At 42.9% G+C, this 26,321-nt stretch overlaps 1 protein-coding gene and 1 long non-coding RNA gene across 2 annotated transcripts in view; both read right to left on the bottom strand.

The window, feature by feature from the left end:
- LOC137341476 (mucin-2-like) overlaps positions 1 to 18,556 on the bottom strand; it is a 51,581-nt gene extending 33,025 nt beyond the window's left edge. The window contains exons 1-9 of the mRNA XM_068004580.1: positions 18,493 to 18,556; positions 10,877 to 10,933; positions 10,535 to 10,579; positions 8,535 to 8,579; positions 6,363 to 6,419; positions 6,217 to 6,255; positions 5,901 to 5,945; positions 4,663 to 4,719; positions 4,518 to 4,574 (exon numbers count right to left, since the gene is read on the bottom strand). Coding sequence (XP_067860681.1) covers positions 4,518 to 4,574; positions 4,663 to 4,719; positions 5,901 to 5,945; positions 6,217 to 6,255; positions 6,363 to 6,419; positions 8,535 to 8,579; positions 10,535 to 10,579; positions 10,877 to 10,933; positions 18,493 to 18,556 — 466 coding nt within the window. The remainder of the gene's footprint in view (positions 1 to 4,517; positions 4,575 to 4,662; positions 4,720 to 5,900; positions 5,946 to 6,216; positions 6,256 to 6,362; positions 6,420 to 8,534; positions 8,580 to 10,534; positions 10,580 to 10,876; positions 10,934 to 18,492) is intronic.
- A 3,844-nt stretch (positions 18,557 to 22,400) lies between these two features.
- LOC137341832 (uncharacterized) lies at positions 22,401 to 26,061 on the bottom strand. Its single transcript, XR_010967126.1, has 4 exons — positions 25,980 to 26,061; positions 24,832 to 24,888; positions 24,347 to 24,391; positions 22,401 to 22,459 (listed from the first exon to the last, which is right to left on the bottom strand). It is a non-coding gene; the product is annotated as an uncharacterized lncRNA (long non-coding RNA).
- Positions 26,062 to 26,321: the final 260 nt, after the last annotated feature.

Below are 26,321 nucleotides of genomic sequence, written 5' to 3'. Positions count from 1 at the left end.
ATTGACAAGGAATCTCCTTCCGCTCTAATCTTTCATGGTAATGAGTCGATTTCAGCTTCACCCATTATTAACAGAAATCTCCTAATGCTTCAAAATGCAAAACTAAATCTCAAAACAACACCAAAATTTAAAAGTCAGAATTTGGAGTTTTCATGCCAACAGAATCTGCCAATCCTCCTGGTCACCATTACTTGGTAAATTTTGGGCAACTTTTATGAAATACATTCACTTTAAGATAAAGATAATATTGCCAATATTGCTCGCAACCATGCAAGAACAACACATCACAAAGTATCTGATAAAATCATCAATGGTATGGAAATTTATTAATCTTTTCCTCAAGCTATAATTGATAATGCCTGTGATTACCAGGGAGTCCCCTGGGGCCATCTCCCTCTCAAACAGATATACCGCTTTGGATACTGTTGGGGCAGATTGTTATCAGGGGAAAGCAGCAAGTACCACGTTCGTGGCACCACGGGTGCCTTTGCTGCACAGGAGGGGAGGAATAAGAGTGGCAGGGCTATATTGATAGAGGATTCAATTGTAAGGGGAACAGATAGGCATTTCTGCGGCCGCAAACGTGACTCCAGGATGGTATGTTGCCTCCCTGGTGTTAGGGTCAAGGATGTCACAGAGCGGCTGCAGGGGGAGGGTGAACAGCCAGTAGTCATGGTCCACATCGGTACCAAAGACATAGGTAAAAAAAGGGATGAGGTCCTGCAAGGTGAATTTAAGAAGTAAGGAGATAAATTAAAAAGCAGGACCTCAAAGGTAGTGGTCTCAGGATTACTACCAGTGCCACCTGCTAGTGAGAATAGGAACAGGAGAATAGACCAGATGAATGCGTGGCTGCAGGGATGGTGTAGGAGAGAGGGATATGGATTCCTGGGATATTGGAACCGATTCTGGGGAAGGTGGGACCTGTACAATAGGAACGGTCTGTACCTGAACAGGACCGGGCCCGATATCCTCACGGGGGTGTTTGCTAGTGCTGTTGGGGAAGGTTTAAAATAGAATGGCAGGGGGATGGGAACATGAGCAGGGAGACAGAGGAGGGGGAAACAAGGTTAGAAACAAAAGACAGAAAGGGAAGAAGCGATAGTGGAAGGCAGAGAAAACAAGGACGAAAAACAAATAGGGTCATAGTGTAAAATAAAACTAAGATGACTAGCAATCTTAAAAAGACAAGTCTAAAGGCGCTGTGTCTTAATGCGCGGAGCATTCGCAATAAGCTAGATGAATTAACAGCGCAGAGAGATATTAACGATTATGATATAGTTGTGATTACGGAGACATGGCTGCAGGGTGACCAAGGATGGGAACTGAACATCAAGGGGTATTAATTATTTAGGAAGGACAGGCAAAAAGGGAAAGGAGGTGGGGTAGCATTGTTTGTAAAGGAGGAAATCAATGCAATAGTGAGGAAGGATATTGGCTCAAAAAATCACGATGTGGAATCTGTATGGGCGGAGCTAAGAAACACCAAGGGGCAGAAAACGTTGATGGGGGTTGTCTATAGGCCCCCAAACAGGAGTGGAAATGTAGGGGAGGGCATTAAACAGGAAATTAGAGACGCATGCAAGAAGGGAACAGTTATAATCATGGGTGACTTTAATCTACATATAGATTGGTCAAACCAAATTAGCATTAATACTGTGGGGGAGGAATTCCTGGAGTGTGTATGTGATGGTTTTTTAGACCAATAGGTTGAGGAACCAACTAAAGAACAGGCGACCCTAGACTGGGTATTGTGCAATGAGAAAGGGTTAATTAACAATCTTGTTGTGCGGGGTCCCTAAGGAAAGACTGACCATAACATGATAGAATTCCTCATTAAGATGGAGAGTGAAGTAGTTGAATCTAAAACTAGGGTCCTGAATCTCAATAAAGGAAATTACAAAAGTATGAGGTTTGAGTTGGCTATGATAGATTGGGGAACTTTACTCAAAGGGATGACAGTGGATAGGCAATGGCTAATATTTAAAGAACGTGTGCAGGAATTACAACAATTATTCATTCCTGTCTGGCGCAAAAACAAAACAGGAAAGGTAGCTCAACCGTGGCTTACAAGAGAAGTTAGGGATAGTATTAGATACAAAGAGGAGACATATAAAATTGCCAGAAAAAGCATAAGCCTGAGGATTGGGAACAGTTTAGAATTCAGCAAAGGAGGACAAAGAGATTGATTATGAGGGGAAAAATAGAGTATGAGAGTAAACTAGCAGGGAACATAAAAACTGACTGTAAAAGCTTCTATAAATATGACAAGAGAAAAATATTAGTGAAGACTAATGTGGGTCCCTTACAGACAGAAATGGGGGAAATTATAATGGGAAACAAAGAAATGGCAGAACAATTAAACACATATTTTGGTTCTGTCGTCACAAAGGAGGACACAAATAACCTGCCAGAAATGTGAGGGAACCAAGGGTCTTGTGAGAGGGTGGAACTGAAGGAAACCAGTATTAGTAAAAAATAGTGCTGGCCAAATTAATGGGGCTAAAGGCTGACAAATCCCCGGGGCCTGATAATCTACATCACAGAGTACGAAAGGAAGTGGCCCTGGAAATAGTGGATGCATTGGTGATCATCTTCCAAAATTCTATAGACTCTGGAACAGTTCCTACAGATTGGAGGGTGGCAAATGTAACTCCACTATTTAAAAAAGGAGGGAGAGAAAAAACAGGGAATTACAGACCAGTTAGCCTAACATCAGTAGTGGGGAAAATGCTAGAGTCTATAATAAAAGGTGTGATAACAGAACACTTGGAGGGCATTAACGGGATTGGACAAAGTCAGCATGGGTTTATGAAAGGGAAATCATGCTTAACAAATCTACTGGAGTTTTTTGAGGATGTAACTAGAGGAATAGATAGGGGAGAACCAGTGGATGTGGTGCACTTGGATTTTCAGAAGGCTTTTGATAAGGTCCCACACAAGAGGTTAGTGTGCAAAATGAAAGCACATGGGATTGGGGGGAATATACTGGCATGGATTGAGAATTGGTTGACAGACAGGAAACAGAGTAGGAATAAACGGGTCTTTTTCCAGGTGGTAGGCAGTTACTAGTGGGGTACTGCAGGGATCAGTGCTTGGGCCCCAGCTATTCACAATATATATCAATGATTTGGATGAGGGAACTAAATGTAACATTTCCAAGTTTGCAGACGACACAAAGCTGGGGTGGAATGTGAGCTGTGAGGAGGATGCAAAGAGGCTCCAATGTGATTTAGACTAGTTGGGTGAGTGGGCAAGAACGTGGCAGATGCAGTGCAACGTGGATAAATGTGAGGTTATCCACTTTGGTTGTAAAAACAGAAAGGCAGATTATTATCTGAGTAGCGATAGATTGGGAAAAGGGGAGGGACAACGAGACCTGGGTGTCCTTGTACACCAGGCGCTGAAAGTGAGCATTCAGGTGCAGCAAGCAGTTAGGAAGGCGAATGGTACATTGGCCTTCATCGCAAGAGGATTTGAGTACAGGAGCAGGGATGTCTTACTGCAGTTATACTGGGCTTTGGTATGACCACATCTGGAATACTGTGTGCAGTTTTGGTCTCCTTATCTGAGGAAGGAAGTCATGCCATGGAGGGAATGCAACGAAGGTTTACCAGACTGATTCCTGGGATGGCAGGACTGACATATGAGGAGAGATTGGGTCAAATAGGCCTATATTCACTAGAGTTTAGAAGAATGAGAGGGGATCTCATCGAAACATATAAAATTCTAAATGGACTAGAGAGACTAGATGCAGGGAAGATGTTCCCAATGGCTGGGGAGTCCAGAACCAGGGGTCACAGTCTCAGGATACTGGGTATGCCATTTAGAACCAAGATGAGGAGAAATTTCTTCACTCAGAGGTTGGTGAACCTGTGGAATTCTCTACCACAGAAGCAGTGGAGGCCAAGTCATTAGATGTATTCAAGAAGGAGATAGATATATTTCTAAATGCTAAAGGGATCAAGGGGTATGGGGAAAAAGCGGGAACAAGGTACCAAGTTAGACAATCAGCCATGATCATTTTGAATGGCGGAGCAGGCCCGAAGGGCCGATTGGCCTACTATTGCTTCTATTTTCTATGTTTCTATTAAGAATACCAGGCAACATTCACTTCTCTTAATGCTATTCATTAGAAAGTTCATTCACACTCAAAATAAATATGCATCAATTACCAGTGGTGGAAAGCAAAGCTGACACACCTGAGCTCGCAGTTATTCCTACAGGGCACAGAAAATGTTTCAAAAGATTATAACAAACATTCATCATTTGCCATCACTCGACTTGTTTCCCATCAGAAACCATTGTCAGTGTGGAGGATGAATGAATCATGTTCAATAAATAGAAACAAAACCTTTACTGATATTGAACAACTCAACCAGTACTGATTTATAAACAGACGAAAGCATGACAATCAACAACAAAAGTAATTCAATGATAGTTCAACACTAACAAATTTTATTGGTGGGATTTGGCAGCATATATTTCATGTGAAAATGAGAAACATTAAAACTCACCAGTAATGGTAGTTTCAGAAACTGAAGGTGTGCCTGTCACTGTCGTTGGTGTTGGCCCTACGAAGCAGAGAAAATAGTCCAAAGCATTAATTCACTAATTGCTGTAAATATATTTCATGTGACGATGAGAAAGAACTATACTCACCAGTACTGGAAGTTCCAGAAACTGGAGGTCTGCCTGCCACGGTAGTTGTTGTTGGCCCTACGTAGCGGAGTAAATATTGGAAAGCATTAATTCACTGATTGCAGTAAACAGACTCCAATTTGCTTTTTAGGGGATTACCATTACTTGGTCATGATCGAAAAAGCAAGTTACAAATGCCACTACAAAATAAATTGGCAAGATCAAAAATTTCTGCCCAATTATCATTTGAACGAGTTAGGATCTGGAATGCACTGCCTGAGGGGGTGGTGAAAGCAGATTCAGTCATGGCCTTCAAAAGAGGACTCGATAAGTAATAGAAAGGAAAACATTGGCAGCGCTACGACGATCGGGCCAGGGAGTGGGACTAGCTGGATTGCTTTTCCTTCGAGCCGGCACAGACTCAATGATTCGATGAACTACGCCCTTTATAAAATGTAATGATTGTCCTTCAGAACATGTTTCAACCCTAGTTTTCCGTAAAAACAATTGTCTTGGTGAGCAATTATAATATAACTCCCATGTTGTCAGCAAACATGTCATTATCTTTCCTCAACAAAATTGAGATGATGCTTTCACATAAAAAATATATTTCAAAGAATACCACATGATTTATTTTCCAACAACAAAGGGCGAAATTGAAAAATCTCACTGAACACACTCCAGTTCTCATCATTACTTCATCAATTTCAACATATTGAGCATTTTCCTTCTGATTTCAAGAAAGCATTTCATCAATCTTTCCAAACATAAATTTGACATGAAGTTAACATCATTTGTTCAGAATCAAGAAAATAGAAGCCTTTGGTTAAGAATTCTCCAAACTACTTGCTTACAAGCAACTCCTTTTGGTCTCAGAAGCAACACACATTACTGTACTCATCAATTGACAAAGAATCTTCTTCTGCTCTAATCTTTCATGGTAATAAGTTAATTTCAACTTCTCCCATCATTGACAGAAACCTCTTCAAAATGCAAAAGTAAATTACAAAACAATTCCAAAATTTAAAAGTCAGAATTTGAAGTCTTCATGCCAACAGTATCTGCCAATCCTCCTGGTCACCATCACTTAGTAAATTTTGGGCAATTTTTATTACATATGCTCACTTTAGTGACAAGATAATATTCCTCAAGCTATAATTGATAATGCCTGTGATTAAGAATACCAGGCAACATTCACTTCTCTTAATGCTATTCATTGGAAAGTTCATTCACACTCAAAATAAATATGCATCAATTACCAGCGCTGGAAGGCAAAGCCGAAACACTTGTGCTCGCAGTTACTCCTACAGGGCACAGAAAATGATTCGATTGATCACATTAAACTTTCATTATTTGCATCACTCGACTTGTTTCCCATCAGAAACCATTGTCAGTATAGAGGATGAAAGAATGACATTCAATAGATGCTCACTTCACCTATACTGATATTGAAAAACTCAACCAGTACGGATTTATAAACATACGAATGCATGACAATCAACATCAAAAGTAATTCAATGATAGTCCAACAACAACAATCTTTATTGGTGGGCTTTGGCAGAGTAGATTACTCACCAGTGATGGTAGTTTCAGAAACTGAAGGTGTGCCTGTCACTGTAGTTGGTGTTGGCCGTTGCGAAGCAGAGGAAATATTACAAAGCATTAATCCACTAATTGCTGTAAATAGATTTCATGTGACAATCAAATGAAACTATACTCACCAGTACTGGAAGTTTCTGAAACTGTAGGTGTGCCTGTCACTGTAGTTGGTGTTGGCCCTACGCAGTCGAGAAAATAATAAATAGCATTCATTTACTGATTGCTGTCAATAGACTCCAATTTGCTTTTTAGTGGATTACCATTACTTGGTCACAATGAAAAGAGCAAGTTACAAACGCCACTACAAATACATTCAGCAGGTGAAAAATTACCGCACAATTATCATTTGAACTACTGCTTTTAACAAATGTAATGATTGTCCTTCAGAGCATGTCGTGACCCAAGTTGCCTGTAAAAGCAAACTACTTGTCCAGCAATTACAACATAACTCCCATGTTGTCAGCAAACAAGTCATTGGGCTCTATTTTAAAACGGACCCAGGAACAGGGCGGGCCGTCAATTTCAGGTCTGGAAACCCAGTAGCACAGGTTTCCCGGACATCCTTACGATATTGACGTGAGGAATCCTTTTATTATTTTTGGCGGTTTCCCGTCCGACTGACCGGCTGATTGACAGGCTGGTCTCAGTCGGACAGGAGACCAGCCAGGGAGAGGATGTCTTCAGGTAAGTCTGCAGGTAAGTCTTTGTTTGTATGGATGGGGGTAGGGAGTGACGGGGGGGGGGCATGTGTGGGCAAGCGGCAAGGGTGAGCAAGGGTGGCCATAGGTGGACACAAGCGCGCACTGGTCAGCATAGGTGGGTACGGGGGTCACGAGTCATGGGGGATAGCATCGGTGATTCGTCGGGGGAGGAGCAGGATCGGGAGTGATCGCGGGAGTCCGCGATCGTTGAGAGGGAGGTTCGGTGTCTGGGTCGGAGGATCGGGATTGGGTTCAGGGTCGGGGGATCGGGGTCGGACGATCGCGATCGAGTTCAGAGTATCGGGGTCGGGGTCAGAGGATCTGGGTCGGGGTCGGGGTCAGAGAATCGGGGTCGGGGTCAGAGGATTGGGGTCGGCGTCGGGGTCAGAGGATTGGGATCGGGGTCGAGGTTGGAGGATTGGGGTCGGAGTCGGAAGTTCGGGTTCGGGGTCGGTCGATCGGGATCGGGGTCGGAGGATTGGGGTCGGAGGATTGGGGCCGAAGGATCGGAGTCTGCGTCGGAGGATCGGGGTCGGGATCAGGAGTCCCTAATCGGGGGGTGGGGGGGAGTTCACCGATCGGTGGGTGGGGGATCAGTGCAGGTAGACTTGTTGGGCCTGGGGGAAGCACACCTGATCCTCTGGACCCACAAGCTGTGCCTTTCTAGGCACCTACCTGTTAGTCTCGGGCCTTCTCGCCTTCTTTCATGACGTGATAAACAGAAGGCCCGGGAATCCAGGACCCCTGAGGTTGAAATCGGGAATTAGTGACAAAAGGAGGCCTGAAATCTCCTTGAAAGGTTTTAAGGCCCGATCTGCTTCCAGCGAGCAGGTTGGCCGTCGGTCGCTTATCTCGCCCCGTGAAAAATAGAAATCGTTGGGTTGGGTTTGGGGCGGGTCTGAAAAGGTGCCAATCTTCAATGCCTCCCCGTCCCCTTTACTTTTAAAATCTAGATGTTGCTTTCAAGTAAAAAATGGCATTGACTGCCGCATGATTTATTTTCCAGAGAATAAAGAGCAAAACTGGAAAATCTCACTGAACACACTCCAGTTCTCATCATTACTTCATCAATTTCAAAATTGAGCACATTCCTTCTTTCTCGATTTCAAGAAAACATTTCATCAATCTTTCCGAACATAAATTTGTCATGGAGGCAACATCATTGTCCAGAATTAAGAAATTAGAATATTTGGTTAAGAATTCTCCACAGAGATCTCCTCATCTCCGAATTCTTCAAAATGCAAAAGTAAATTTCAAAACAATTCCAAAATTTAAAAGTCAGAATTTGGCGTCTTCAGGCCAACAATATCTGCCAATCCTCCTGGTCACCATTACTTAGTAAATTTTGGGAAAATTTTATTAGTTTTGCTCACTTTAATGACAAGATCATATTGCCAATATTGCTCACAACCATGCAAGAAAAACACATCACAAAGTATCTGGTAAAAGCATCAATGTTAAGGAAATGTATTAATCGCTTCCTCAAGCTATAATTGATAATGCCAGTGATTAAGAATACCAGGCAACATTTACTTCTCTCAATGCTATTCATTGGAAGTTCATTCACACTCAAAATAAATATGCATCAATTACCAGCGCTGGAAGGCAAAGCCGAAACACTTGTGCTCGCAGTTACTCCTAAAGGGCACAGAAAATGATTCAATAGATTTTATTAAACTTTCATCATTTGCCATCACTCGACTTGTTTCCCATCACAAACATTTGTCATTATAGAGGATGAAAGAATGACATTCAACAGATGCTCACTGCACCTATACATTGGCAGGATGTGACTAGTGGAGTCCCGCAGGGATCTGTCTTGGGGCCTCAATTATTCACAATATTTATTAACGACTTAGATGAAGGCATAGAAAGTCTCATATCTAAGTTTGCCGATGACACAAAGATTGGTGGCATTGTAAGCAGTGTAGATGAAAACTTAAAATTATAAAGGGATATTGATGTATTAGGTGAATGGGCAAAACTGTGGCAAATGGAATTTAATATAGACAAATGTGAGGTCATCCACTTTGGATCAAAAAAGGATAGAACAGGGTACTTTCTAAATGGTAAAAAGTTAAAAACAGTGGATGTCCAAAGGGACTTAGGGGTTCAGGTACATCGATCATTGAAGTGTCATGAACAGGTGCAGAAAATAATCAATAAGGCTAATGGAATGCTGGCCTTTATATCTAGAGGACTAGAGTACAAGGGGGCAGAAGTTATGCTGCAGCTATACAAAACCCTGGTTAGATCGCACCTGGAGTACTGTGAGCAGTTCTGGGCACCGCACCTTCGGAAGGACATATTGGCCTTGGAGGGAGTGCAGCGTTGGTTCACTGGAATGATACCCGGACTTCAAGGATTAAGTTACGAGGTCAGATTACACAAATTGGGGTTGTATTCTCCAGAGTTTCGAAGGTTAAGGGGTGATCTGATCGAAGTTTATAAGATATTAAGGGGAACCAATAGGGTGGATAGAGAGAAACTATTTCCGCTGGTTGGGGATTCTAGGAGTAGGGGGCACAAAGTATTCAGTCACCATTTGCTGTAAATGGTCTCCAATTAGCTTTTAGGGGATCGCTATCACTTGGTCACAATGGAAAGAGCAAGTTACAACTGCCACTACAAATACAATGAGCAGATCAGAATTAACTGCACAATTATCAATTGAACTACTCCCTTCAAGAAATGTAATGATTGTCCTTCAAAGCATGTTTTGACCAAGTTGCCTGTAGAAGTCATTTACTTGACGAGCAGTTACAATATCACTCCCATGATGTCAGCAAAAAAGTCATGAATATGTCTCAACAAAATCTAGATTGTGCCTCCACGTAAAAAACATATTTCAATGAATACCACATGATTTATTTTCCAAAGAACAAAGGGCGAAATTGAAAAATCTCAATGAACACACTCCAGTTCTCATCATTACTTTATCAATTTCAATATATTGAGCATTTTCCTTCTTTCTGATTGCAAGAAACCATTTCATCAGTCTTTCTGACCATAAATTTGACATGGAGGCAACATAATTTTCCTGAATCAAGAAAATAGAAGCCTTTCTTAAGAATTCTCCACAAAGATCGGCTTACAATCAACTCCTTTTAGTTTCAGAAGCAACAAACATTTCTGTACACATCAATTGACAAGGAATCTCCTTCTGCTCTAATCTTTCATGGTAATAAGTCAATTTCAGCTTCACCCATTATTAACAGAAATCTTCTAAAGCTTCAAAATGCAAAAGTAAATTTCAAAACAACTCCAAAATTTAAAAGTCAGAATTTGGAGTCTTCATGCCCAAAGTATCTGCCAATCCTCCTGGTCACCATTACTTCGCAAATTTTGGGCAATTTTTATTAAATATATTCACTTTAATGTTAAGTCATTACTGTCAATATTGCTCGCAACCATTCAAGAACAACACATCACAATGCATCTGATAAAATAATCAATGTTATGGAAATGTATAATCTTTTCCTCAACCTATAATTGAGAATGCCTGTGATTAAGAATACCAGGCAAAATTCACTTCTCTTAATGTTATTCATTGGAAAGTTCATTCACACTCAAAATAAATATGCATCAATTACCAGTGGTGGAAGGCAAAGCCGACACACTTGTGCTCGCAGTTACTCCTACAGGGCACAGAAAATGTTTCAAAAGATTACAACAAACATTCATCATTTGTCATCACTCGACATGTTTCCCATCAGAAACCATTGTCAGTGTAGAGGATGAATGAATCATGTTCAATAAATACTAATAAAACCTTTACTGATATTGAACAACTCAACCAGTGCTGATTTATAAACATACGAATGCATGACAATCAACATCAAAAGTAATTCAATGATAGTCCAAAATTAACACATTTTATTGGTGGGATTTGGCAGCATATATTTCATGTGAAAATGAGAAACATTAAAACTCACCAGTAATGGTAGTTTCAGAAACTGTAGGTGTGCCTGTCACTGTAGTTGGTGTTGGCCCTACGCAGCAGACAAAATAATAAATAGCATTCATTCACTGATTGCCGTAAATTGACTCCAATTTGCTTTTTAGTCGATTACCACTACTTGGTCACAATGAAAAGAGCTAGTTACAAACGCCACTACGAATACATTCAGCAGGTGAAAAATTACAGCACAATTATCATTTGAACTGTTCCTTTTAACAAACGTAATGATTGTCCTTCAGAGCATGTCTTGACCCAAGTTGCCTGTAAAAGCAAACTACTTGTCGAGCAATTACAACATAACTCCCATGTTGTCAGCAAACAAGTCATTGGGCTCAATTTTAAAATGCAGCCATTAGTACGGGTTTCCCGGATGTCCTTATGATTTTGACGTGAAGACACGTTTTATTATTTTTGTCTGTTTTGCTGTCTGACTGACCGTCTGATTGACAGGCTGGTCTCAGTCAGACGGCAGTCCAGCCAGGGAGAGGATGTCTTCAGGAAAGTCTGCAGGTAAGTCTTTGTTTGTATGGATGGATGTGGGGGTGACGTGCGGGCATGGGTGGGCAAAGAGCAAGGGTAGGCAAGGTCTTGGGGGGGCAAGGGGCATGGGTGAGCAAGGAGCAAGCGTCGGCAAGGAGCATGGGTTGTCATAGGTGAGCACAGGGGTCGCGAGTCATGGGGGAATAGGATCAGCGGTCCGTCAGGAGGGGATCGGGATCGGGAGTTATTGCAGGGACCGCTTTGGTTGAGGGGGAGGATCGGGGTCGGGGTCGGAGGATCGGGGTTGAGGTCGAAGGATCGGTGTAGGAGTCAGAAGTTCGGGTTTGTGTTCCGGGTCGGGGATCGGGATCGTACAATTGGGGTCGGTGGATCGGGATCAGGGTCAGTGGATTGGGGTCGGAGTCGATGTTGGAGGATCGGAGGATCGGGATCTGCAGCAGAGAAAATAATACATAGCATTCATTCACTGATTGCTGCAAATAGACTCCAATTTGCTTTTCAGTGGATTACCACTACTTCTTCATAATGGACGTAGCAAGTTACAAATAACATTACAAATACAATGAGCAGATCAAAAATTACTGCACAATTAACATTTGAACTAGTCCTTTTAACAAAAGTAACAATTGTCCTTCAGAGCACGTCTTGACCCAAGTTGCCTGTAAAAGCAATTTACTTATCGAGCAATTACAACATAACACCCATGTTGTCAGCAAACAATTCACAATCTTCTCTCAAAAAAATGGAGACAGAGGGGCATTCTGGGAGAAGTCGGATCAGTCATCTCCACTGAACAGAAAAAGCTCTTCAGTGACGACCAGGAAGCAAACCATCCAGCAGAGAAGACAGAGGGGCAGTCTGAGAGAAGTCGGCTCAGTCACCTCCACTGAACAGCGGGTAGCAGAAGGTAGCCCTTCAGTGACTACGAGGAGGAAAAGCATCCAGCAAAGTGGCATTCTGGGCAATGTCTGCTCAAAAAAAGGAGAGGAGCCGAGCCGAGCGGAGGGAGCGTCCGATAAAAGGCGGGATTTCAGAGCGCTGAGAGGAGCCGAGCCGAGCGGAGGGAGCGTCCGATAAAAGGCGGGATTTCAGAGCGCTGAGAACAGCTGAGAGGAGCCGAGCCGAGCGGAGGGAGCGTCCGATAAAAGGCGGGATTTCAGAGCGCTGAGAACAGCTGAGAGGAGCCGAGCCGAGCGGAGGGAGCGTCCGATAAAAGGCGGGATTTCAGAGCGCTGAGAACAGCTGAGAGGAGCCGAGCCGAGCGGAGGGAGCGTCCGATAAAAGGCGGGATTTCAGAGCGCTGAGAACAGCTGAGAGGAGCCGAGCCGAGCGGAGGGAGCGTCCGATAAAAGGCGGGATTTCAGAGCGCTGAGAACAGCTGAGAGGAGCCGAGCCGAGCGGAGGGAGCGTCCGATAAAAGGCGGGATTTCAGAGCGCTGAGAGGAGCCGAGCCGAGCGGAGGGAGGGTCCGATAAAAGGCGGGATTTCAGAGCGCTGAGAGGAGCCGAGCGGAGCTGCGACCGAGTTCGAAGTGACGTCAGGAATCAGATCGGGACGCGACACAGGGGAGGCACCTGATTGGTGAGTAGGTTCAGGTGAGTATTTCTCCTTATCTGCAGTAACTGAAGTAAAAGGAAAGGGAAGGTCTGCAGGTCTTATAGGAAGTAGCGTTTATTTTTTAGTGAATCAAGGTCCCTAGTGTAGTTAACATTCTCTAAATTGAGAACAATTTAAAGGAGTAAACTCCTTAAAGGGAGTGGTAAGTAGTTTTTCTTTCCTTTTTTTTTCTCTTGACATTGTAGTTGTTCTTAAGCTAATTTAAGGGTTAAGTCATGGCAGGAGATCCCAGCGCCGTGTCATGTTCCTCTTGTGGGATGTGGGAATTCAGGGATCCTTCCTGTATCCCTGATTCCTTCACCTGCGGGAAGTGTGTCCAGCTGCAGCTATTGTTTGACCGCTTGACGGCTCTGGAGCTGCGGATGGACTCACTTTGGAGCATCCGCGATGCTGAGAAAGTCGTGGATAGCACGTTCAGTGAGTTGGTCACACCGCAGATAAAAATTACTGAGGGAGATAGTGAATGGGTGACCAACAGACAGAGGAAGAGTAGGAAGGCAGTGCAGGGGTCCCCTGCGGTCATCTCCCTCCAAAACAGGTATACCGTTTTGGATACTGTTGGCGGAGATGGCTCACCAGGGGAAGGTGGCAGTGGCCAGGTTCATGGCACCGTGGCTGGCTCTGCTGCACAGGAGGGCAGGAAAAAGAGTGGCAGAGCTATAGTGATAGGGGACTCGATTGTAAGGGGAATAGACAGGCGTTTCTGCGGACGCAACCGAGACTCCAGGATGGTATGTTGCCTCCCTGGTGCAAGGGTCAAGGATGTCTCGGAGCGGCTGCAGGACATTCTGGAGGGGGAGGGTGAACAGCCAGTTGTCGTGGTGCATATAGGCACCAACGATATAGGTAAAAAACAGGATGAGGTCCTACAAGCTGAATTCAGGGAGTTAGGAGTTAAACTAAAGAGTAGGACCTCAAAGGTAGTAATCTCAGGATTGCTACCAGTGCCACGGGTTAGTCAGAGTAGGAATGACAGGATAGCTAAGATGAATACGTGGCTTGAGAGATGGTGCAAGCTGGAGGGATTCAAATTCCTGGGCCATTGGAACCGGTTCTGGGGGAGGTGGGACCAGTACAAATTGGACGGTCTGCATCTGGGCAGGACTGGAACCAATGTCCTAGGGGGAGTGTTTGCCAGTGCTGTTGGGGAGGGTTTAAACTAATGTGGCAGGGGGATGGGAACCGATGCAGGAAGTCAGTGGGAAATAAAGTGGTGACAGAAACAAAAGGCAGTAAGGGAGAGTGTACAGAACATGACCGGACAGATGGTCTGAGAAAGCAGGGCAAAGACCAAGGGAAGTCTAGATTAAACTGCATTTATTTCAATGCAAGAAGTCTGATGGGCAAGGCAGATGAACTCAGGGCATGGATGGGTACATGGGACTGGGATGTTATAGCTATTACTGAAACATGGCTAAGGGAGGGGCAGGACTGGCAGCTCAATGTTCCAGGGTACAGATGCTATAGGAAAGATAGAGCAGGAGGTAAGAGAGGAGGGGGAGTTGCGTTCTTGATTAGGGAGAACATCACGGCAGTAGTGAGAGGGGATATATCCGAGGGTTCGCCCACTGAGTCCATATGGGTAGAACTGAAAAATAAGAAGGGAGAGATCACTTTGATAGGATTGTACTACAGACCCCCAAATAGTCAACGGGAAATTGAGGAGCAAATATGTAAGGAGATTACAGACAGCTGCAAGAAAAATAGGGTGGTAATAGTAGGGGACTTTAACTTTCCCAACATTGACTGGGACAGCCATAGCATTAGGGGCTTGGATGGAGAGAAATTTGTTGAGTGTATTCAGGAGGAATTTCTCATTCAGTATGTGGATGGCCCGACTAGAGAGGGGGCAAAACTTGACCTCCTCTTGGGAAATAAGGAAGGGCAGGTGACAGAAGTGTTAGTGAGGGATCACTTTGGGACCAGTGATCATAATTCCATTAGTTTTAAGATAGCTATGGAGAAGGATAGGTCTGGCCCAAAAGTTAAAATTCTAAATTGGGGAAAGGCCAATTTTGATGGTATTAGACAGGAACTTTCAGAAGTTGATTGGGAGAGTCTGTTGGCAGGCAAAGGGACGTCTGGTAAGTGGGAGGCTTTCAAAAGTGTGTTAACCAGGGTTCAGGGTAAGCACATTCCTTATAAAGTGAAGGGCAAGGCTGGTAGAAGTAGGGAACCTTGGATGACTCGGGAGATTGAGGCACTAGTCAAAAATAAGAAGGAGGCATATGACATGCATAGGCAGCTGGGATCAAGTGGATCCCTTGAAGAGTATAGAGATTGCCGGAGTAGAGTTAAGAAAGAAATCAGGAGGGCAAAAAGGGGATATGAGATTGCTTTGGCAGATCAGGCAAAGGTGAATCCAAAGAGCTTCTACAAATACATAAAGGGCAAAAGGGTAACTAGGGAGAGAGTAGGGCCTCTTAAGGATCAACAAGGTCATCTATGTGCGGAACCACAAGAGATGGGTGAGATCCTGAATGAATATTTCACATCGGTATTTACGGTTGAGAAAGGCATGGATGTTAGGGAACTTGGGGAAATAAATAGTGATGTCTTGAGGAGTGTACATATTACAGAGAGGGAGGTGCTGGAAGTCTTAACGCGCATCAAGGTAGATAAATCTCCGGGACCTGATGAAATGTATCCCAGGACGTTATGGGAGGTTAGGGAGGAAATTGCGGGTCCCCTAGCAGAGATATTTGAATCATCCACCGCTACAGGTGAGGTGCCTGAAGATTGGAGGGTAGCAAATGTTGTGCCTTTGTTTAAGAAGGGCGGCAGGGAAAAGCCTGGGAACTACAGACCAGTGAGCCTGACATCTGTAGTGGGTAAGTTGTTAGAGGGTATTCTGAGGGACAGGATCTACAGGCATTTGGAGAGGCAGGGACTAATTAGGAACAGTCAGCATGGTTTTGTGAGAGGAAAATCATGTCTCACGAATTTGATTGAGTTTTTTGAAGGGGTAACCAAGAAGATAGATGAGGGCTGTGCAGTAGACGTGGTCTACATGGACTTCAGCAAAGCATTTGACAAGGTACCGCATGGTAGGTTGTTACATAAGGTTAAATCTCATGGGATCCAAGGAGAGGTAGCCAATTGGATACAAAATTGGCTTGACGACAGAAGACAGAGGGTGGTTGTCGAGGGTTGTTTTTCAAACTGGATGCCTGTGTCCAGCGGTGTGCCTCAGGGATCGGTGCTGGGTCCGCTGTTATTTGTTATTTATATTAATGATTTGGATGAGAATTTAGGAGGCATGGTTAGTAAGTTTGCAGATGACACCAAGATTGGTGGCATTGTGGACAGTGAAGAAGGTTATCTAGGATTGCAACGGGATCTTGATAAATTGGGCCAGTGGGCCGATGAATGGCAGATGGAGTTTAATTTAGATAAATGTGAGGTGATGCATTTTGGTAGATCGAATCGGGCCAGGACCTACTCCGTTAATGGTAGGGCGTTGGGGAGAGTTATCGAACAAAGAGATCTAGGAGTACAGATTCATAGCTCCTTGAAAGTGGAGTCACAGGTGGATAGGGTGGTGAAGAAGGCATTCAGCATGCTTGGTTTCATTGGTCAGAACATTGAATGCAGGAGTTGGGATGTCTTGTTGAAGTTGTACAGGGCATTGGTGAGGCCACACTTGGAGTACTGTGTACAGTTCTGGTCACCCTATTATAGAAAGGATATTATTAAACTAGAAAGAGTGCAGAAAAGATTTACTAGGATGCTACCGGGACTTGATGGTTTGACTTACAGGGAGAGGTTAGACAGACTGGGACTTTATTCCCTGGAGAGTAGGAGGTTAAGGGGTGATCTTATAGAAGTCTATAAAATAATGAGGGGCATAGATAAGGTCGATAGTCAAAATCTTTTCCCAAAGGTAGGGGAGTCTGTAACGAGGGGGCACAGATTTAAGGTGAGAGGGGAGAGATACAAAAGGATCCAGAGGGGCAATTTTTTCACTCAAAGGGTGGTGAGTGTCTGGAACGAGCTGCCAGAGGCAGTAGTAGAGGCGGGTACAATTTTGTCTTTTAAAAAGCATTTGGACAGTTACATGGGGAAGATGGGTATCGAGGGATATGGGCCAAGTGCAGGCAATTGGGACTAGCTTAGTGGTATAAACTGGGCGACATGGACATGTTGGGCCGAAGGGCCTGTTTCCATGTTGTAACTTCTATGATTCTATGATTCTATGATTCTATGTTGCTTTCAAGTGAAAAATATGTCATAGAATACCGCATGATTTATTTTCCAAAGAGCAAAGGGTGAAATTGAAAAATCTCACTGAACACATTCCAGTTCTCATCGTTAGTTCATCAATTTGATATTGAGTATTTTCCTTCTTTCTGATTTCAAGAAAACATTTCATCGGTCTTTCCAAACATAAATTTGACATGGAGGCAACATCATTTTCCAGAATCAAGAAAATAGAAGCCTTTGGTTAAGAATTCTCCAAATTATTTGCTTACAAGCAACTCCTTTCAGTCTCACAATTAACAAACATTACTGTACCCATCAATTGACAAGGAAGTTTCTTCTGCGCTAATCTTTCATGGTAATAAGTCGATTTCAGCTTCACCCATTATTGACAGAAATCTCCTAATTCTTCAAAATGCAAAAGTAAATTTCAAAACAATTCCAAAATTTAAAAGTCAGAATTTGGAGTCTTCATGCCAACAGTATCTGCCAATCCTCCTGATCACCATTACTTGGTAAATTTTGGGCAATTGTTATTCCACTTGCTCACTTTAATGACAAGATAATATTGTCAATATTGCTCGCAACCATTCAAGAACAACACATCACATTGGATCTGATAAAATCATCAATGTTATGGAAATATATTAATCTTTCCATCAAGCTATAATTGATAATGCCTATGAATTAAGAATACCAGGTAACATTCACTTCTTTTAATGCTATTCATTGGAAAGTTCATTCACACTAAAATAAATATGCATCAATTACCAGTGGTGGAAAGCAATGCCGACACACTTGTGCTCGCAGTTACTCCTACAGGGCACAGAAAATATGACAAAAGATTACATCAATCCTTCATTATATGTCATCACTCAACTTGTTTCCCATCAGAAACCATTGTCAGTGTAGAGATGAATGAATCATGTTCAATAAATACCAACAAAACCTTTACTGATATTGAACAACTCAACCAGTACTGATTTATAAACATATGATCAAAAATTACTGTTCAATTATCATTTGAACTACTCCTTTTAACAAACGTAATGATTGTCCTTCAGAGCATGTCTTGACCCCTGTTGCCTGTACAAGCAATCTTCTTGTTGAGCAATTACAACATAACTCCCATGTTATCAGCAAATAAGCTATTGGGGGAAAAAAATTGGATAAGGGCCGTTTTTGGGCGTAGGTAGCGTGATGCGCTATTACCCCGGGCCCAATGACCCCTGAGCAGGCAGGACGCAAGTTTCGGTCGGCCGGAGGACATACCTGCAATCAACGTTCCATTCCGGGCCTTGCACGTGGAATTAATGCAATTCACACCTTCCACCATCAGGGGGAACTCAATCTCTTAAAGGGAGGATGTTTCTCAGAAATCTCTTAAAGGTAGCTGGTACCTGTTATTTGCTGAAAATAACAATCTACTGTCTGCACGGAGTCTGAACGGAGATCAGACATCACACACGTACAGCTCAGATGCAGGTCCCATCCCGATGTTCACACACTGATGAGTTATGTTAAAACATTGACCAAAGGTTGCGCAATATCATATCGCACATCCTCCAATCTGCATGCCAGTCCTTACCAATCTGCCGATCTAAATTGGTATTAGGCCTGCAAGGGAGCGTGCACCAAGGTTCTCTGTAGAGACCTTGGTGCAAGAGGTGGACAGAAGGAGGGACATCCTATATCACCGGAGTGGGGGGAGGGGGCAAAAGTCCCTCCAGGCATATATCCAAAAGGCAGTGGGAGGCAGCAGGGGGCGATGCAGTGCATGAAGAAGTTCAATGCTTTGACATGAGTGGGCAAGGTGAGTGAGGTCAACAGTCAAGTGGCGTCTTCTACCAACTGTACCTCGCACGACACCCCACCATCACCCACATACCAACAAACTCACTCTTTCCATCAGTACTCAACTCTTCCAAACAGATGCATCCTCTCACCCAAACACATTACCACTGTTTCAAGCTGCCCACCCACAACTCACAGGCCACACCCACTGGCAGCTATACAACCATTAAAGGCACACCACCCAGACACACGTCCTACTTACTTCCAGGAGAAAGTGGAGCATATCAGGAGGCAGCAAGTGGCAGTGGCATTTAGCCCCTCGAGTCTGTTTTACCATACAATGTGATCATGGCGGACATGTGACCTAACTCTATATACACGCCTTAGCCCCATGTCCCTTAATACCCTTGGTTCACAGAAATCTATCAATCTCAGATTTAACATTCAGAATTGAGCTAGCATCAACTGCCGTCTGCAGAAGAGCGTTCCAAACGTCTCTCATCCTTTTGCGTGCAGAAACATTTCCAAAATTCACTCCTGCACATCCTGGCTCTCAATGTTAGGCTATGTCCCCACGTCCTAGTATTCAAGTCTAGGACACCTCCAAAAACAGTTACAAATGTCTCGGCAGCCAGAAGCAATAATCCAGCCACTCGCTTGTAAATCCTGCATGGTCCCTTTAAGAAACGCTGGTGGGGAGTCCTCCAGGCACTCTCAGACACATTCAGATGCTCGGGGTTAAGACTGTGCGGTGAGTTGAGTGTTAAGTCACAAAATGGTGCTGATCACTTTAAATCAGCGTTGCACATTGATGGAAGTCATTTTCTCCCAACATTACATAATTACAGGGTGCGGTATCTGCCCCTGCGCTAACTCCTATACCAACATGGCGTCTGGGACACGTCACACTCGAAACGTGCGTGCGCAACCAAGACACCATCTTGGATGTCAGAGAGGCCGTGTGCGTCGAAACAACGAGCTCTACAAGGCCCAATTTAGCGCCCACTGCCTTTTCTCAAAAATATCTAGATGTTACTTTCAAGTAAAAAATGTGATAGGATACAGCATGAATAATGTTCCAAAAACAAAGGGCAAGATTGAAAAATCTCACTGAACACGTTCCAGTTCTCATCATTACTTCAACAATTTCAAAACTGAGCACTTTCCTTCATTCTGATTTCAAGAAAATGTTTCATCAATCTTTCCGCACAAAATTTGATTTGGAGGCAATTTGCTGTCTTCATGCCAACAGTATCTGCAAATCCTCCTTTTCACGGTTACTTAGCAAATTTTGGGAATTTTTTTATTAAATACGTTCACTTCAATGACAAGACATTATTGCTAATATTACTCGCAACCATTCAAGAACAGCGGATCACAAAGTATCTGGGAAAATCATCAATGTTATGGAAATGTATTAACCTCTTCCACAAGCTATAATTGAGAATGCCTGTGATTAAGAATACCAGGCAACATTCACTTCTCTTAATCCTATTCATTGGAAAGTTCATTCACACTCAAAATAAATACGCATCAATTATCATAGCTGGAAGGCACAGCCGACACACTTGTATTCGCTGTTATTCCTAAAGGGCACAGAAAATAATTCAATAGATTACATTAAACTTTCATTATTTGCCATCACTCGACTTGTTTCCCATCAGAAACAATTGTCAGTATCGAGGATGAAAGAATGACATTCAACAGATGCTCACTTCACCTATACTGATATTGAACAACTCAACCAGTACTGATTTATAAACATACGAATGCATGAAAATCAACATCAAAAGTAATTCAATGATAGTCCAACATTAACAAATTTTATTGGTGGAATTTGGCAGCATATATTTCATGTGAAAATGAGAAACATTATTACTCACCAGTAATGGTAGTTTCAGAAACTGAAGGTGTGCCTGTCACTGTAGTTGGTGTTGGCCCTACGAAGCAGAGGAAATATTACAAAGCTTTAATTAGATTGGAAAACTGCTAATGTAACATCCCTATTTAAAAAGAGTAGTAGGCAGAAGGCTGGAAATTATAGACCAGTTAGCCTAACATCTGTGGTGGGTAAAATTTTGGAGTCTATTATTAAGTAGACAGTAGCGGAACATTTGGATAAACATAATTTAATAGGACAAAGTCAGCATGGCTTTACGAAGGGGAAGTCATGTCTGACAAATTTGCTTGAGTTCTTTGAGGACACAACGTACGGGGTGGATAAAGGGGAACCAGTGGACGTAGTGTATTCAGACTTCCAGAAGGCATTCGACAAGGTGCCACAAAAAAGATTATTGCTCAAGATAAAGAATCACTGGATTGTTGGTAATATTCTGGCATGGGTGGAGGATTGGTTATCTAACAGGAAGCAGAGAGTTGGGATAAATGGTTCATTCTCGGACTGGCAACCAGTAGCCAGTGGTGTTCCGCAGGGGTCGGTGCTGGGTCCCCAACTCTTTACAATCTTTATTAACGATTTGGAGGAGGGGACCGAGTGTAACATATCAAAGTTTGCAGATGATACAAAGATGGGAGGGAAAGTAGAGAGTGATGAGGACATAAAAAACCTACAAGGGGATATAGACAGGCTGGGTGAGTGGGCGGAGATTTGGCAGATGCAATACAATATTTGAAAATGTGAGGTTATGCACTTTGGCAGGAAAAATCAGAGAGCAAGTTATTATCTCAATGGCAAGAAACTGGAAAGTACTGCAGTAAAAGGGATCTGGGGGTCCTAGTGCAAGAAAATCAAAAAGTGAGTATGCAGGTGCAGCAGGTGATCAAGAAGGCCAACGGAATGTTGGCTTTTATTGCTAGGGGGATAGAATATAAAAACAGGGAGGTATTGCTGCAGTTATAGAAGGTATTGGTGAGACCGCACCTGGAATACTGTATACAGTTTTGGTCTCCATACTTAAGAAAAGTCATACTTGCTCTCGAGGCAGTACGAAGAAGGTTCACTCGGTTAATGCGGTAAGGGTGTTCCCAAGGATGGGTGAAACTAGAACGAGGGGGCATAATCTTAGAATAAGGGGATGCTCTTTCAAAACTGAGATTAGGAGAAACTTCTTCACTCAGAGGGTAGTAGGTCTGTGGAATTTGCTGCCCCAGGAAGCTGTGGAAGCTACATCATTAGATAAATTTAAAACAGAAATAGACAGTTTCCTAGAAGTAAAGGGAATTAGGGGTTACGGGGAGCGGGCAGGAAATTGGACATGAATTTAAATTTGAGGTTAGGATCAGATCAGCCATGATCTTATTGAATGGCGGAGCAGGCTCGAGGGGCCGATTGGCCTACTCTTGCTCCTATTTCTTATGCTCTTATGTTCTTAATCCACTAATTGCTGTAAATAGATTTCATCTGACGATGAAAAGAAAATATACTCACCGGTACTGGAAGTTTCAGAAACTGTTGGAGTGCCTGTCACTGTAGTTGGTGTTGGCCCTACGCAGCAGACAAAATAATAAATAGCATTCATTCACTGATTCCTGTAAAGTGACTCCAATTTGCTTTTTAGTGGATTACCATTACTTGGTCACAATGAAAAGAGCAAGTTGCAAACGCCACTACGAATACATTCAGCAGGTGAAAAATTACTGCACAATTATCATTTGAACTATTGCTTTTAACAAATGTAATGAGTGTCCTTCAGAGCACGTCTTCACCCAAGGATGGGAGTGGGGGTGACGTGCGGGCATGGGTGGGCAAAGAGCAAAGGTAGGCAAGGTCTTGGGGGGGCAAGGGGCATGGGTGAGCAAGGAGCAAGCGTCAGCAAGGGGCATGGGTGGGCATAGGTGGGCACAGGGGTCGCGAGTCATGGGGGATAGGATCGGCGGTCCGTCAAGAGGGGATTGGGATTGGGAATTATAGCGGGGTTGTGGGGGAGGATCGGGGTTGGGGTCGGAGGATCGGGACCAGGGTTGAGGTCGGAGGATCGGGATCGGGGTTGAGGTCGGAGGATCGGGGTAGGAGTCGGAAGTTCGGGTTTGGGTTCCGGGTCGGGGTCGGACAATTGGGGTCGGTCGATCGGGGTCAGGGTCAGTAAATTGGGGTCGGGGTTGGGGACGGAGTATCGGGGTAGAGGTTGGAGGATCGGGGTCGGGTTGGAAGTTCGGATTTGGGTTCCGGGTCGGGGATCGGGGTCGGACGATTGGGGTCAGTGGATCGGGGTCAGGGTCAGTGGATCGGGGTAGGGGTTGGGGTCGGAGGATCGGGGTCGAGGTCGGAGGATTTGGATCTCAGTCGGGGTCGGAGGATCGGGGTCGGGATCAGGGGTCCCCAATCGGAAGTGGGGGTTCCGTGATCAGGGGTGGGCGATATCATTGAAGGTAGGCTTGTTGGACCTGGGGGAAGCACACCTGCTCCTCCGTCCCACAAGCTGTGCCTTTCTGGGCACCTACCTCGGACCTTCTCGTCTCCTTTGACGACGCGATAAATAGAAGGCGCGGGAATCCCAGCCCCCCGGGGGTCGAAATCGGGAATTAGTGATAAAAGGAGGCCAGAAATCTCCTTGAAAGGTTTTAAGGCCCGCTCCGTTTCCAGGGAGCAGATTGGCCGCCAGTCCCTCGTCCCGCCCGTGAAAAATGGAAATCGTCGGGTTGGAGACGGGTTTGGAGCGGGCCTGAAAAGGTGGCAATTTTCAATGCCTCCCCGCCCCCAAAACACCCATTTTGTACTTTTAAAATCAAGATGTTTCTTTCAAGTAAAAAATGGCATTGACTGCCGCATGATTAATTTTTCAAAGAACAAAGGGAAAAAGTTAAAAATCTCACTGAACACACTCCAGTTCTCATCATTACTTCAACAATTTCAAAATTGAGCACTTTCCTTCTTTCTCGATTTCAAGAAAACATTTCATCAATCTTTCTGAACATAAATTTGACCTGGAGGCAACATCATTGTCCAGAATTTTAAAAGTACAAGCCTTTGGTTAAGAATGCTCCACAGAGATCTCCTCATCTCCTAATTCTTCAAAATGCAAAAGTAAATTTCAAAACAATTCCAAAATTTAAGAGTCAGAATTTGGAGTCTTCATGCCAACAATATCTGTCAATCCTCCTGGTCACCATTACTGAGTAAATTTTGGGAAATTTTTATTACATATGCTCACTTTAATGACAACATAATATTACCAATATTGCTCGCAACCATTCAAGAGCAACACATCACAAAGTATATGGTAAAAGCATCAATGTTATGGAAATGTCTTATTTGCTTCCTCAAGCTATAATTGATAATGCCTGTGATTAAGAATACCAGGCAACATTCACTTCTCAATGTTATTTATTGGAAAGTTCATTCAAACTCAAAAAATAAATATGCATTAATTACCAGCGCTGGATGGCAAAGCCGACACACTTGTGCTCGCTGTTACTCCTACAGGGCACAGAAAAGGTGACATGAAACATTCAACATTTGCCATCACTAGACTTATTTCCCATCACAAACCATGTCAGTATAGAGGATGAAACAATCACATTCAATAGATGCTCACTTCACCTATACTGATATTCAACAACTCAACCAGTACTGATTTATAAACTTACGAATGCATGACAATCAACATCAATGATACTCCATCAACATCAATGATAGTCCAACAACAAGAAACTTTATTGGTGGGCTTTGGCAGAATAGATTTCATGTGACTATGAGAAACATTATCACTCATCAGTAATGGCAGTTTCAGAAACTATAGGAGTGCCTGTCATTGTAGTTGGTGTTGGCCCTATGAAGCAGTGGAAATATTATAAAGCTTTAATTCACTAATTGTTGCAAATAGATTTCATGTGATAATGAGAAACATTATCACTCACCTGTAATGATAATTTCCGAAACTGTAGGTGTGACTGTCACTGTAGTTGCTGTTGGCCCTATGCAGCAAAGAAAATAATACAAATTATTCATTCACCGTTTGCTGTAAATGGTCTCCAATTAGCTTTCAGGGGATCGCCATTACTTGGTCACAATGGAAAGAGCAAGTTACAACTGCCACTACAAATACAATGAGCAGATCAGAATTAACTGCACAATTATCATTTGAACTACTCCCTTCAAGAAATATAATGATTGTCCTTCAGAGCATGTTTTCACCCAAGTTCCCTGTAAAAGTCATTTATTGACGAGCAGTTACAAGATCACTCCCATGTTGTCAGCAAAAAAAGTCATTAATATTCCTTAACAAAATCTAGATTTTGCCTGCACGTAAAAAATATATTTCAAAGAATACCACATGATTTATTTTCCAAAGAACAAAGGGTGAAATTGAAAAATCTCACTGAACACACTCCAGTTCTCATCATTACTTCATCAATTTCAACATATGGAGCATTTTCCTTCTTTCTGATTGCAAGAAACCATTTCATCAGTCTTTCTGAACATAAATTTGACATGGAGGCAACATAATTTTCCTGAATCAAGAAAATACAAGCCTTTCTTTATGAATTCTCCACAGAGATCGGCTTACAATCAACTCAATTAAGTTTCAGAAGCAACAAACCTTTCGGTACACACCAATTGACAAGGAATCTTCTTCTGCTCTAATATTTCATGGTAATAAGTCGATTTCAGCTTCACCCATTATTAACAGAAATCTCCCAATGCTTCAAAATGCAAAAGTAAATTTCAAAACAACTCCAAAATTTAGAATTCAGAATTTGGAGTCTTCATGCCCAAAGTATCTGCCAATCCTCCTGGTCACCATTACTTGGTAAATTATGGGCAATTTTTATTAAATATATTCACTTTAATGTTAAGTCATTACTGTCAATATTGCTCACAACCATTCAAGAACAACACGTCATAATGCATCTGATAAAATAATCAATGTTATGGAAATGTATAATCTTTTCCTCAGCCTATAATTGAGAATGCCTGTGATTAAGAATACCAGGCAACATTCACTTCTCTTAATGTTATTCATTGGAAAGTTCATTCACACTCAAAATAAATATGCATCAATTACCAGTGGTGGAAAGTAAAGCCGACACACTTGTGCTCGCAGTTACTCCTACAGGGCAAACAAAATGTTACAAAACATTACAAAAAACATTCATCATTTGCCATCACTCGACATGTTTCCCATCAGAAACCATTGTCAGTGTTGAGGATGAATGAATCATGTTCAATAAATACCAACAAAACCTATATCGATATTGAACAACGGAACCAGCAATGATTTATAAACTTACGAATGCATGACAATCAACAACAGAAGCAATTCAATGATAGTCCAACATTAACAAATTTTATTGGTGGGTTTTGGAAGCATATATTTCATGTGAAAATGAGAAACATTAAAACTCAC

Source organism: Heptranchias perlo, chromosome 24 (genome assembly GCF_035084215.1).
Source record: "Heptranchias perlo isolate sHepPer1 chromosome 24, sHepPer1.hap1, whole genome shotgun sequence".
NCBI classification, from domain to species: domain Eukaryota; kingdom Metazoa; phylum Chordata; class Chondrichthyes; order Hexanchiformes; family Hexanchidae; genus Heptranchias; species Heptranchias perlo.
Note: the sequence above shows the minus strand (reverse complement) of the source record. Positions and strands in the feature narration are given on the sequence as shown.